Source organism: Nicotiana attenuata, chromosome 1, assembly GCF_001879085.1.
Source record: "Nicotiana attenuata strain UT chromosome 1, NIATTr2, whole genome shotgun sequence".
In the NCBI taxonomy this organism is placed as follows: Eukaryota; Viridiplantae; Streptophyta; class Magnoliopsida; order Solanales; family Solanaceae; genus Nicotiana; species Nicotiana attenuata.
Genome location: NC_031989.1, coordinates 26,160,580 through 26,176,208, shown reverse-complemented (window position 1 = coordinate 26,176,208; position 15,629 = coordinate 26,160,580). Strand labels below are relative to the sequence as shown.

At 37.1% G+C, this 15,629-nt stretch overlaps 1 protein-coding gene across 1 annotated transcript; it reads left to right on the top strand.

The window, feature by feature from the left end:
- Positions 3,735–7,619, top strand: LOC109222775. The gene is made up of 4 exons (XM_019387115.1): positions 3,735–4,319; positions 6,210–6,453; positions 6,866–6,959; positions 7,131–7,619. The coding sequence occupies exons 1-4, from the start codon at positions 3,868–3,870 to the stop codon at positions 7,415–7,417; spliced, it is 1,077 nt and encodes a 358-aa protein (XP_019242660.1). The 5' UTR covers positions 3,735–3,867; the 3' UTR covers positions 7,418–7,619.

The window sequence follows — 15,629 nt, the reverse complement described above, 5'->3', positions numbered from 1 at the left end:
TATGCCTTAATTTTGCACACCTTGTCTTATTTGAATGCTCTTGTGAATGTGTTGACAAACTAATTCGGAATGAGTTACATGCCAAGTGTGTGTGAGGTTATACACATATTCTATGCTTGCATACGATACCTAGAACTTGCCCCATGTGTGTGCAAAGCGAAATAGTAGTTGTTTGGTCTTAGAGATGATTTAGGCATTTCTTTGTGTAGCCTATATAATAATGAATCCACCTGTTACACATTACCACAGTTAACCCCTTTGAGCCTATAATCCTTTTTCTTTGGCAACCACATTACAAGCCTTACCCATTTGTTTGAATTAACCATCTATTTGAACCTTTTCACCTCTCATGAGCACTTGAATTGTTATGAACCTTGTAAAAGTTAAAGTGTGGGGTGGTCAGTTTGGCTTTCGAGTGGAACTAATTAAATAAGGAGAAAGGTGCACTGTTTTGAAAAAGGAAGAGCCACTTGAATTGAAAAAAAAATATATAGTTGGATTGTTGTGAAAAAAAAAATTCTTGATAAGTGGTGGCTCTTGATGTAAATGTGCTTAAAGAAGTATGGGGTAATATAAATTGATGTGAAGGTGGAGTTGGGCTTGACATGAGGATGAGGTTTAATTGAGAAAATGTATGTATTAAAGTGCTTAGGGAGGTGTAGTCACTTTTATATCTAAATATATCCTACCCGTCCCGTAGCCTACATTACAACCAAATGAAGACCTATTGATCTTAGATTGAGCAACTCGATTAGTAGAGTATTACACTAAGGGCAAGCTTATGGTGTATATGTGTGGCATATGAATGTTCTTTGCTGAGAGTGAGTGAATTCGTTTATTCTACAGTTCCTTGTTGTTTGATTTCATGTGTGTGGAACTTCTCTAAAAAATGTGATGTGAGGGCATTGAACTCAAGAAGAAAAAGCAAGCCTTCACTTCTGTTAGAGTACATAGAGTAAGCATGAGTGTGGCATGGCATTAGAGTCTTCATCTGAGGTGTGGCTGTTGCACTGCTTAGGTTGTTCTTTCATAATAGCAGGTGCGACATAAAAAGGGTAATGCATCAAATGATTAGGACTAAAAGTGTGGTTTAACTTGTTCGAGGACGAGCAAAGATTTAAGTGTGGGGTGTTGATAATAGGTGAATTAGACTATAATTAGACCCTAAAGAACCACATTTTTGTATAGCTTTGTTGTAAAAAGTGATAACCAAATGCTCTGATTAGTGCTTTTCATGCTTTGCAGGTTATATCCAAAGAAATAAGTCGATGGAGCAAGTTTGGGATCAATTACGGAGAAAAGGAGGCCAATCAAACAATGCCCAAGAAATGCACCAAGTGAAAAGTCAAAGGAAGGCAGAAGTTGGCCTGCCGCGGTCAGACCGTAACCGCGGTAGGACCGCGACAAAGTAGAGATGAAGATTCAGAGACCCTTTTTGGCTGCGGTCCCGGCGTAACCGCGGTGGGACCGCGGCAGAACGCGAAATAGTCAGGGGCAGGATTGTCAAGTCGGGAAAAATTGGTGTAAAACCTTTATAAAAAGTAGGATTTCGGCTACATTAGGTCAGATTGGTTTTAGAGAGTTCTTGGGCAAGAAACACAAGTGTGAGAGATCACCCAAAACATCATACTTCTTTATTTCATCTTTTTCTTGCAATTTTCCATGATGAATATTATCGTAGATTATCTTCAAGTTGTCATGAGTAGCTAAATACTTTAGTCTAAGGTTTTGATGGAACCTATTGAAGGATAAACTTCTTGATTATGTTCATATAGTTTGCCGGTTAATCTCTATTTGTTCAATTACGTGTTTATTGTAGTTAATTGATAGGATCCTCAATTAGCTGTGCCTATTTAGTGTGCATAACTCGGGAGAGAGTGCATATTTAGGTAATTATTGAACAACACCACTCCCAAAGTATAAGAGGGATCTATAATTGCGGGTTTAAAGGCGGGATTAGGGATAACGAAGCCTTGGGTGTGATCTAAAGTGAGCTGTAATAATCTAAGCCAGCTAGCGTAGCTCGGGAGAGTGCGTCTAGTAAATTATCGCGATTACTCGGGAGAGATTTACGGTAAAAAGAGTGCTCATGATTGATAGAGATATTTTAGTGAATCTATATGAAACATAACCGGAAGGGATTCCATCAATAGGGGAAATCACTACTTTAGAACCTTCTCATTATTCTTTTCAACCCAAGAATATTTAGTTTACAGCTGTTAGTTATTTACTTCCAATCTTAGTTAGTAGAAATACCATCCAATATTGTTTACAACGTTTGGGGAAATAGATTATAAAGGATTTAGTGATTCAGACAAAGGTAATTGATAGGTTAATTCTCTGTGGGATTCGACTCCGGACTTGTAAACCAGATTATATTTGCAACGACCGCATTGTCCTTTTTAGAAGGCATAGTTGGGCGTGATCATTTCTCCTCCTTCTTCTACATTGTTTTAACTTCAAAGAAAGCAACAATAAGTGTGATTTGCTACAGAATTTTGTGTTCGCTGAAACACTGGGGTTTGAAGTACCACTACACCAGTGTGTAATTCGTTCTATCCTGGGAGAAAATAATTCACAACCTTGGGTACTAGGAGGGGATTAAATTCCTTAAGGAAACACTGTGAATTCAGTGGGTTCGGATTAAAATTCTGTTTCTATTTTTCATTTCTGTTTATGTTAATTTATATTTTCCAGAATTATTTTACAAATATAGTTTACTAATAATGGCTTCCGCCATAAGTGATATAAGTTATTTTCCTCCTTCCGATGGAAGATGTTTTGTCTAAAGTGATATCTGCCGTACCAAACACCAAATAATAATTATTCCATGATTCTTTTTTTCAAAAATTACTTTTCCTAGTACCAAACACATCCTTTATTATGCTTGATGTTAAGGAAAACAATTTCAAAAGTCTTATTAGAAATGGATCATTTTCTACTTTTAGCAATTACAAATCATGGTAATATTTCCCCCCTAATTCGGACTAAAATAATTTGTTTTTAGGAACTTTTATATGATGAGGAGTAGGGGAAAACAAGGAAGAAAAGAAACAATGTAGTTGTAATTCTAACCAGCAAATTGTAGACTCAACTCAAATAGGTGCTGCTAATCTAAAAGTCTCGGTAGTCAATTATCATACTATATCCCTCCCCCTTTCATTTATCCTTTAGAATAATATTTCCTCTTCTTTTTCTTTCAAAGTATTTCATTGCCAAATTAAGGGATCTCTAAAGTAAGTAATTTATCTTATTAAAAAAGAAAAAAACTGAATTTAGCAAAAAACAAATTCAAAATTTGAAACTATGCAAAGTGTTTCTCAAACGTGCCTGTTTTAGTTTTTGTTGTTCTCAAACTATTTGAAGTACTTCAAAAGAAAAAGAACATTTTTAGTGAAGAGTGATGAGGAAGCAAATTTTCACTAAAAAAAATCTTTTACTGCACATAAGCACTCACTAAATTAAACGTGAAAATTACAACTATCCAAGTACGTTTTGTTTTAGCAATATTTTTAAAAAAACATTTAAAAGAAATATTAAATTGTCCCACGGACGAAAGTGCATATGCATTATGTTCAATTCTCCCACCTTAATTACAAGAAATAGAATCTATCAAATTCGATTGAATTTAAACAATATTTTCTTCTTTTTTTCCCCTTCATTGCCACATTAAAAGAAAACAAAAATAAAACAAAGGAGAAATAAAGCAAAGGCATAAATTCGGAAAAGGCTAAAGGCGCATTAGTCACTACGTTCCAATATCCCAAAGCCGGTTGCGTTCCGTCATCAGGAAGATTTTTCTATAGTAAAATATCAGCTCACACACAGACACACACTGTTGAGTGAGAAAAGTGCGGTGTGGATAAGATGATGAGGAGGTCATTCGGTGGTGGCGGCAGAGGCATGGGCGGAGGAGGAGGCGGCGGCAGCGGCATGTTAAGAGCCGTTCAAAGAGCCGTCAGGACAGGTGGCACCGTTAGCGGTGCCGCCCAAGAGCCCTTCTCTCATTCAACTACCACCGCCAATACTACACGAACAGCAACAAGTACTACAAGCCACGCCTTCAACAACAAAGCAAATACTACACTTTCGCTCTCCTCTTCATCACCTTTATCCACTCTCAATAACCAGCTTCCTTTATCTGCTACTGCTTTTGCGCCCGCTTGGGATTCTTCTACTTATAACACGGACGAATCTGAAGACTGGGAATGTTTAGAAGGATGTGAAGATGAAAGGGTGAATATTTTATTTGATGATTGTATTCTGGGTACTGTTCCATCAACTGACGAGGTTCATAATGCAGTTTCTGCTCTTCAGCAGTGAGTTCCTGTGTATTCCTTTAATTTTTCTTCCATATTACGCTTCTCTTGCTTGATCAAAATTTTGTGTTATTTCTTGAAATTAAATGGCATTTCTTCTATAACTACTTCAATTCTAGTATAATGAGATCAAAAAGTTGTCAATACCGGGAGTAATCTATAGAAGGCACGATAGTGGGAAAATCCTCCCTCACAAAGAAAGATATTGTCGAACCTTTTTTCACTAAATGCTGGGAGTTTACTGAAGTTGGACATTCTTAGTGGGCGTATGGACATAAGAATTGTGAAATTCCGGAAAAAAGTGAAATTTAGTTGTGTTTGACACGAATACAATTTGGAGTTGTTTTTTCGTACGAGGTGAAAATCTCATCTACTGTTCTATAGAGTGGCGGTAAGGGTGACTTATCTGTCAACTTTTCCACTATCACCCCAGAAAAGCCAAACTCTGCCTTACCATGAACCAGAATAGAAGAGCTTGCCCCACCCATGAGTAAATATTTCATAGTAGCCTCATTATATTCGTTGAAAGAAAAAAACGAATAATTGGAATCCATAGTTGTGATGCATTTTTGTTGATCTCGATCCAAGACAGGAAATTTACAAACTAGAAATCTAGTAAGCGAGATCAAGAAGAAAATTAATTTATGTGAGTGATTTGAAGTGAAAATTTTTGAAAAACAACTTTTTGAAGTTTTTTAAATTTCCGAAAATTTACTAAANTAGTTACTAAGCTCTAAACTATAGTGGTTTATGAAAATTTTTCTTTTTATATTTATAAATGTTGGTTTAAAAGGTAAAAAAAAAGAAGAAGAGATTTTTATACGGTTGAGCATTTGTTCAGAATTAATTTAAAAAATGGTATCACTCTTTGTTTATTCCATAAGTAGCAATTCTTTTTACAGATTAAGCACTTAATTAATTAGTAAACATAACAGACAAATCATGGTATTGGTTCTTATAACTTATTTATTTTTTCACATTCTTTCTCCTTCTATCCAAATATCATTAAGCACGCAAATCTCTCTCTCCTCTTATTAGAGGTGAAAGTGGACAAATTGATCCTAGTGGTCTTTTGATAAATTATTATCACTGTGCATACAATATATACAATGTATGATGGTATTAATTTATAAGAAGTGCATATGCAACATACATTAGATGTATATTTTTCAAATATATAACGTGCTTATATGTAAAAAATATATATATACAGAATATATATATATATATATATATATATATATATATATATCAGGACACATCAGTTTGGCCCATAAAAAATGATATGTCGAACCTGTTTGTGGCAGCGAAATCGGATGCTCGGTTAGATAAATTTCAAGCTATAAAGAACCTCCGTGATTGTCCAATTGCAAGCTGCATGTCTTTTTGGTTGCCCATAGTTATAAAGTGCCATTAGTTGTAGCTGAGTTTCTTATAAAACTATGCCTAAAGTCTTTCCCCATTGAGCTCTCAACTAGAATGCAGCTTTAACTAATTTTACAACCTTGGTGTATAACAGTCATGCAGATACTCCACCTAATAACTATCTCATGATAAGCTAACTTTGGCCGGCCTTTGCTCTTCTTCTTTATCTGAAATACAGCCGGAGGAATTCGATAATATGAATTCCTGGGAACAAATAAGTGGGACATTCTGTCCACACATTAAAAGAGTACATTGAAGAGCTGTTTAGAAGTCTGCTAGGAAGTATCTTTAGTTAGCTGATTGACTCATTCATAGTGCTACAGAAGTGTTATAATTGTAATATCTTTCTTGATATCTCCCAATAATTTATTCTTCTCTTATGTAGCTGTAGATGAAAATCTTTATCTTTGTTGTTTCTATTTTGAAGATTCACTTGCTTCTGCTTAATGTTGTTGGACTTTTTAGGGTCCTTGAGCCATCCTATTTTTCGTATTCCACCAACAACGGTCTCGGTTACAACTCAAATGAGGATAAAACAGATGAACTTACTAGTTCAATTAATCTGATGCGTGAAGTCTCTTCTAGTGGATCCGTGTCTGATTGGATCGAACCATCTATGCATATTTGTAATTCAAAACTGTTGCAGTCTTATGGAGCTAACCGAGTATTTGATGCATTCCACATGCTGCAGACTGAACCTTCTATTCAGGTACCTTACTAGAGTGCCTTCAGGATTGCTTTGAAATTGATTAGCGGACACATGGATATCAGAAAGAGTTGTTTGATGTCATATCTTAATTTGATTGTAATTGCTGTGAAATAACAAGTAATCTAGACCCTTTAAAATAAAATCCGAGTCCTTTCTATGAGTTATTTTCAATAACTGAGGTGGTGGCTAAACAGACAAAACTCTTGGAGTGAAGTAAGTGAAGTAATTTCTCAGTTACATTTGTACTGGAGTTCATGGAGCTTTTGTTGTTCGCAACTTATTGGCTCGCAAGATCTTAGAGAAAAAAGACTAAGCTATTGTCTGAATGATACTAATTTTGTTTGAGATGATCCATCATTTCATTTTATGTTCAGTTTGTGGTGATCAGGAAATTCCCTCTTGATCTCTGCAGAAAATGGTTATTTCACTATCTTCCGACAAAGCAGTTTGGGATGCTGTTTTGAATAATGAGGCGGTTCGGGAAATCAGAGATTCTCTAAAACAAGGTTTGTCTTCTTTCAAAGATATTGAATACACTACATTAGGATAATACTTATACATGTATAAATGATTTACCCAATAACACCATCAATAGAAATCCCTAGTCCCTGTTTATAGCAAGCCATAATTTAGAGTAGTCAATAGTACAGTTGATATATTTCGATTATATATTTTAGTTGATGCAGCCGATAATGGCTTACCAGCTGAAAGTTCTGAGGAGGGTTTTGATAAGTCTGATGGGACAGTAGACATAATCAGTTGGATTGTTGTAAACACTAAGGAAAAAGTGATGGAGATAGTTGAGAAGATCATAGAGTTTGTGAATGAGTGGTTTCAGCCACCTGAAGAGGAGAAGGCATCAGAAGGGAATAATGATCCGTTTGATGAAAAGCTGAGAACTTCCTTCTTCCTTTCCGTCGTAGTTTTGCTGATTGTGGTTGTTGCTCGAGCACAATGTGCGTAGTCATCACAATTTGACGACATGACAGTTGGTAGCCCCCCGCTTTCCGTACTTTTGAAAGTTGGGGGGGTTATAGTTTACCGTCTCTATACTTGAGACAAGAAACCAATACACGGTTTTTTCTTGTGTACAAAAGAATAAATGCTTTACTCTGAATTTTTATGCTTTTTTGTTCTGAAGGATTTCTTCAATTTTATTGTTCTCAGTACTGCCTCCTCCCACCCCCAACCCCTCCCGTCTTTCCGCCTTGTAACTTGTGTGGTATTTAGCTCCTTCTCGTACTGTTAATATATGGAAATCTGGATTAAACATTCAGGACTTACTCTAGCTGATTACTGTGTTGGTAGTCTGAAAGAATTCCTATGGTAATTTGCTGAAGTCAGTTGCTGAAAGCATTGATGCCATTGCCTAGAGAAAGCCAGGTGTTGTAGGTAAGCTCTGCCCGGAGCATTGATTTCAGTTAAAAGTAAGCTAAGTCTGTGTTGATTTCCGATAACGAGTAGGATAGCTCAATCTGTCGATACCTATCCTGTGCACTTCCTCAACTGCACCTTGAGGTGCATTTAGTTGTCTTTACATGGCTTGGAATATTTCTACTTTATGAGATGATAGATGTTAGCCTCCTCCTTCCTTTTTGTAATAGAAGGATGATGAGCTACTCAGGTTAGACAAGTGAATGACCTTCGGCATTCTATCTGCTTGTCAGAAGTGTTTGTAGTGGCTAAAATTGAAAAGGTGAATATGCTCCCTTAACATTAGCTGCATAAGTATTTATGATGACATAACCGCAAATAAATGTATGAATCCTTCTTTCCGTATCAACAAGAATGAATATATTTTAAGCGTGAGAAGAATCCCGAGACTGAGATCAAGCACCTTATGTTCTTGTCGAGCCATACTCTTACAAACAAAAATTATGATGACAGGATGATATACTTGGAGATGGAGTTCGCTCAAAGTAGGATTTACTCCAGGCAGCCGATTTTACATGTGTTATTTAAGTAGGCGTTCGGACATGAATTCCAAAATAAATTTTCAAATTTGGAATTTCACTAAAATTTGAATTGAAGATGAAGTTGTGTTTGGTTATAGTTTTTGCAATATATTTGGATGTCTTTTTTTTCAAAACCATGAAACATGATTTATATCCCACAACTTGTAAAAAATATCAAAACCGTCCCAATTTGATTATACTACTTGAAATAAACAATCAAACATGCTATTGTTTAACTGTTATCATATTCTGCTTTACTGCAATACACAGAAGATGCAAAATCAATATCACATTTTCTACCATAGTCCGCTTACCACTGTTTTTACCAGTACTTGTATTTATATTCACAGGCCCAGTACCAACAGGGTAGTCATCACAAGAAAAGGGTTCATTATTCGCTGGAGTAGCTTCATCTGATCATCGAAAGGAAACATGTTGGTAGTTGTAGGTTAATAAGTGATGGGGTCATTTTATAAATATTAAAAGTATAGGGTAAATTTGCAAATTTAAAATTAGAATCCCATTTTCAATTTGAAAATGCATTTTCAAGTGAAATTGAAAAAATTGGTAAGATATGGATAACAAACATTGTTTTCAAAATAAATTTTGAAAAAAAGAAAAATTTTTGTATGTCCAAACGGGCTCTAAGTTATTTCAAAATATTTATCTTGTAACCAGCGTTGGAAATTCTGACAAGCGCTGCCTCCTCCTCTACTACTACTTCTTCTTCTTCTTCTCCTTCTCCTTAAGAAAGAATGTATAAAAAGGGAATACGCGATCTTTTGATCATATAGAATGGTTATTAGAAAGTATGAATTGCAAAGAGAGTGAAACTAATTGAAGAAGTTGAGAAACTCAAAAGAAATTTGAAAGAAAAAATATGTAAAAGACTTACTATTTTTTCATACTAATGATTTCTCTAACGAAAATGGAACATTCTGGCAAAATTAGCACAACGCTAAGCCACCTACTCATCTCCGATGACGATATTATCGTCGAGGATACCGTAGCGTGTAAAAGAACTCCTGGATATACTTGGGCTACTACGAACCAAATCACCAAATGGTGAGTTCACGCGAAAGCAGGCGAAGCCCCACCCGCCTTTTCTACATAGCTGCATAACCTTAACAAGTTTTCTCTAATGCCATACCAAACCAAGACCTCTCCTACAAGGAAAGAAAGAACTCGCAGCTCCCCTTTTTCAATACCCCCTCACTCCCCTCGGAGTGAGTTTTTTCTGTGGGATTTAGGAATTCCTGTCCTTTGCTCATATTGTCTCCTATGGAGATGGATTGATATGGGGCTTTCTACTTTTTACCTATTCATTTCTACTTGAAACCGTTCAACGAGCGTTGTAACGATCCAAAGGAAAATCTCCCGGCTGAGTAGAAGAAAATATGGGAAGAGAATGGATGGGGTAGTAATGCCAAAAAGAGGGTGAAATTTGAAGAAGTTGAAAAACTCAAACAGAAATATCGAAAAAAAAGATATGCAAAAGGCTTATTTTTTTCTAGAAGAAAATATGGGAAGAGGGTGGATGGGGCAGTAATACCAAGATTTTGTGGTCATGCCAATTTTAGACATTAAGGGTTGCCAACTTCAAGTCTAAAGTTATCTAACTTCAAATGAATGTCTGAAGCCGAGCTTCATTCAAATTGATGCTAAATCAAACATATGAGTCTGAAATTAGGCTTGCGTACATCTTAAGTTTTGTTAAGACGTAGATTAGTTATTAGTTAATTCGTTAGTTAGAGTGTTAGTTAATAGTTAAGATGGCTGCCAGTTGTGCAGGCCGTTAGTGGTAGTTAGTGCCAGCTCATTTTCATTACAGTTATTATTTTTCTCTTACTTGTATATAATACTTCATTGGAGAAATTAGTAGATTTGAGATTCATTTTCCCATCTCCTTATTCATCTTCGTCAATCTGTTCTCTCTAGAAGCTTTCACTGAATATCCATTGAATCTCAGCTCGAGCTCATTCACAGTTAAGTCTCTAAATTTGATATGGTATCAGAGCCTAACGGCTTCATCTCTGGCAATTGCTGTCCTTGTTTTGGATCGATCAATTTTCTGATTTTACCTAGTACATACAAATCTGAATTCGACTCAATTTGGTTTTCATCTACTGTGATCTACAATTCTCTCTTACAAATTACTCGATTTCTACTTTGATACATCAATTTAAATGATTTAGTCATGGAAATTTTGGATGAGAATGAACAACCTAGTGGTTTGGAATCCGTCAATTTACCAGTTGACGGTGGACAGTCAGGTGTGGATTTAAGTAGCCTTTTCTACATGCATCTTTCGGATAATCCCGGTGCTATGTTAGTATCAGTTACTTTTAGTGGCGTTGGCTACAGATCGTGGAGGAGGAGCATGTTGCATGCCCTTTTTTGTGAAAAATAAGGTAGGGTTCATTAATGGAGAGTGCAAGAGGCCAGATCCAAAATCACAAATTTCAATTGTAGGAGAGATGTGATGACATGTTAACCTTGTGGATTTTGAACTCACTTTCTAAGGAAATTACAGATAGTGTCGAGTATGTAGATGATGCTACAAAATTGTGGAAGGATTTAGAAGATCGATATGACCAAACCAATGGTGCAAAGATGTATCAGATTCAAAAAGAAATCAATGATCTTTCTCAAGGATCCCTCGATATCACAGGGTATTACACTAAGATGAAGAAGCTATGAGAAGAACTAAGCAACTTAAGTGCCAAAAATCAATGCACTTGTCATTGCACTCGTGGGGATAAGGAGAGCATGCGCAAGGCAGAGCAAGACAGAAGACTAATACAGTTTCTCATGGGCCTGAATGAGGTCTACACTATATTTCGAGGCAACCTCTTGATGATGAATCCATTATCTTCAATGACACATTCTTTTTCTCTGTTGGTACATGAAGATAAGCAAAGGGAAATTAGACATAACAATCAACTCACTATGGAATCAACCTCCTTAAATGTTAACACCTCTCTCAAGGCAGAACAACTACAGGACCCTCAACAACTATAATGGTAGTGTGTGAGCATTGTAAGAGGTCAGGACACACCAAAGAAAAGGTGCTACAGGTTACATGGATACCCTCAGGGTTCGAATCGAAACTTTAAAGGGAATAACAATTTTGGCCATCACAATGTAAATCAGAACTTCAATGAAAATCAGTACTTTAAGCCCAGCGATGGCTTTAACAGGGTAAACGAGACAATTACAAATATACGTGGACCTCAAATGGACATGCCACTGCATAATGAATCGGCTACACAACAAGATAATCAAGATGTTAATTTGACTCAGGAACATTATGGGCAGATTATGAACCTGCTGCAACATTTTCAAATGGGAAATGGAGGAGAAATTACAAGCAATGTAGATCTAGCCAGTGCAACTACCAACTTTGCAGGTATTGTCGCATGCACATCTTCTACCGACTTTGGTAAATTTTCATGCAATTGTTTCAAAAATAGGACTAACTCATGGATATTGGACTCTGAGGCTTCAAATCACATGATCTTCAACAAATCTAACCAAAATTATAACCTTACCATACCCACTCCTTGTAATTCTTCCAAATGGATATAAAGTAAGGGTAATACAGATTGGTAGTGTGGCACTTGTACCTGAGATCACCTTAGACAGAGTATTATGTGTACCTTCCTTCAAATACAATTTGATTTCTGCTCATTGCCTAACCAAGCCTTAACGATTGGTTGCCTTTTCTAACAATTCATGTCTGTTGCATGTTCATTCAATGAAGAGGCCTCTGGTGATTGGTAAGGTCATGGATGGCCTGTACTTCTTATGTCAAAAGTATCTGCAGACCAAGAAATACAATGCTACAGCCAATATCTTTCCTCTGTCAAGCTGTTGTGCTTGCAACACACAGTGTCATCTTCAATAATTCATTATTTATGAATAAGTGTGTTCCTCTTCCGGCTGTAAGTAGTTCACTTGCAAACAATAAAGAACAACCTCTTACTTTGAAATCTTACATGCATGTTGGAAATAATGTGACTAAACTGTGGCACAATAGACTTGGGCATGTGCCCTTTGTCAAGATGAGGAGTATTACCTCAATACCTGCCAGTTTTTCATCCAAAAATCCTTTCCTTTGTTCAATTTCCCCCATGGTCAAACAAGAAAGACTTTCTTTTCCCCAGAAAACCAGCATTACTACCAAAATATTTGAATTATTGCATGTGGATCTGTGGGGACCCTACCATGTAACAACACATGATAACCACAAATATTTCATTACCATAGTTGATGACTATAGCAGAACCACCCGGACTCACCTTCTGTCATGTAAAAGTAATGTTTTTCAAGTCATCAAAGCCTTTGTAGCCTTGATAGAAAACCAATTCAGTACCAGCATCAAAACCATCAGATCAGATAATGGCCTGGAGTTTGCTAATGCAGAAGCCAATCTCTTCTTTTAGTCCAAAAGTATAGTGCACCAAAGAACATGTCCCTATACACCGCAACAAAATGGCATAGTGAAGAGAAAACACAAATACTAACTAGAAACTGCCAGAGCCCTTCTTTCCCAATCAAAACTACCAACTAAATACTGGGGTGAGTGCATTTCTTGTGCAACCTATATTATAAACAGACTTTCATCTAGTAGCCTACAAAATAGATGTCCATATGAACTTCTATACAAAAAGAAATCCAAGTACTCACAGATAAGAAGTTTTGGGTGCTTGTGCCACCCCACAATCCCTAAACTTCATAGGACAAGTTTGAACCTAGAACTACCCCTCATGTCTTTGTTGGGTATCCATTTAATGCTAAAGTATATAAGGTCCTAAATATGGCCACCAGGAAAATACAAATATCTAGATATGTGACTTTCAATGAGTTTATTTCCCCCCTTTGCCATGCATGACAACACTACTTCTTTTCCATTCCTTTTATCAATTGTTAGTAACACTAATGAGCACAGGTTAAGTGTCACATAATCTGATGCACCCTCCATCTACTCTTCTCCTGATCTAATATCACATGATCATTCTCCTGCACCTAGCAGTTTTACATTCATGGACCATGACTCTGATGACTTCTTGCCCAATGCTACTGCACCACCTGTTAAACCTAGAAGGTCCCTCAGAGAACATAAAATACTTGTGCAATTAAAAGATTATGTCCATTCCAAACTTGAAAGCAAAGGATGTTCCCCTGCATGTCCTAATAACCCTTTTTCACTTAATGCTTTATTCTCTAGCCATAATTCCATACCTGCTGAAGCACTAACCTATGATAGTCAAGTTCTTATGAGAAACATTTTTTTTGACAGGGAACCAACTTCATATGCGGAAGTTGCTGTCAATCTTGCTTGGCAGGTAAGCCATGAATAAGTAATTTGATATCTTATACACCAATCACACATGGGATTTAGTGCCTTTACCTCTGGGAAGAAAGCCATAGGATGCAATGGGTGTACAAAGTGAAGCATAAGGCAGATGATAGTATTGAGAGGTTCAAAGAAAGATTGTTGTGAAGGAATACACACAACAAGTTGGAATTGATTACACAGAGATATTTTCTCGTGTGGTAAAGATGACAACAGTCAGAGCTTTGACTGCAATTGCAGTTAAGAAAGGATGGTTCATGTCACAACTTGATGTTAATAATGCATTCCTTCATGGTGACCTCCATGAAGAGGTATACATGGAGGTCTCACCAGGCTTGGAAGTCACTAAGTCAGGCCTAGTTTGCAAGTTAAATAAGTCCTTGTATGGTCTAAAACAAACAAGCAGGCAGTGGTATGCTAAGCTGAGTGAGGCACTGTGCTCCAGTGGTTATACACATTCCATGCTTGACTACTCTCTATTCTACAAGAAATAAGGCATTAATGCAGGTTATGTAGTAGTCTATGTAGATGACATAGTTCTCACATGCACTGATGCAGTAGAACTAGATCAATTGAAGGCCTTCCTTCATGCTAGTTTAGGGATTAAGGATGTGTTTCGGGATTAAGGATGTTGGTAGACTGCACTACTTCATGGGAATGGAATTGTTGCATAAAGAGGATGGTGCGGTCATATCACAGAGAAAGTTTGCATTAGATCTATTAAAAGAGTATGGTTGCATTTCCCAGAGTATTTTTTCCTCTCCATTGAATCCCATTGTCAAGTTGAAAGCAAAGTAGGGTGCCACACTGCAAGATCCAACTTATTACAGAAAATTAGTTGGCAAACTCAACTTCCTAACTAACACCAAACTAGACATTGCCTATAGAGTCCAATACTTAAGTCCATTCATGCAGGATCCCAGGGAACCTCACTTTACGGCAGCCTTTCACCTACTCAGATATTTGAGAAATGATCCAGCATTGGGGTATTTCTTTCCAAAGAAGAGGACTACACTGTGACATCATATTGTGACTTTGATTGGGCAGCATTCCCAGACTCAAGGAAGTCTATTAGCGGTTATATTGTCTTGTTGGGGCACGGTCCTGTCAGTTGGAAGTCCAAGAAGCAAGAAACTGTTTCACTATCTTCTGTAGAAGAAAAATATAGGTCACTTAGTGTGACGACCCGGTCGGTCGTCTCATGAGTCAACGCTCCGTTTGCCCCATTTCTGCTTCTAACTACTTTAATTATCGGTTTTATATGTGATCGGGTTGGTTGGCCCAGGTTCGGAAAGGTTTTGAGAAGGTTTGAGACACTTAGTCTCTTTTAAGAAGGCTTAAGTTGGAAAAGTCAACCAGATGTTGACTTATGTGTTAGAGGGCTCGGATGTGAGTTCCGATGGTTCGGATAGCTTCGGGAGATGATTTGGGACTTAGGAGCGTGATCGAAATGTGTTTTGGAGGTCCGGAGTAGATTTAGGGTTGAATTGGCGAAATTGAGTTTTTGGCATTTTCCGGCTGATAGGTGAGATTTTGATATAGGGGTCGGAATGAAATTCCGGAAGTTGCAGTAGCTCCTTATGTCATTTGGGATGTGTGAGCAAAATTTCAGGTCATTTGAACGTGGTTTGGTATACTTTTTGATCAAAAGCGGAATGCGGAAGATTTTAGAACCTTATGCTTAAATTCGATGCGTTTTGGTGGTTTTGATGTTGTTTTAGGTGTTTTGAAGATTGGTACAAGTTTGAATAAGGATACGGGATATGTTGGTGCTTTTGGTTGAGGTCCGGGGGCCTCGGGGTGATTTCGGATGGTTGACGGGGAGTTTGAAGATTTATTGCAGCTGCATATTGTGCTGCTTC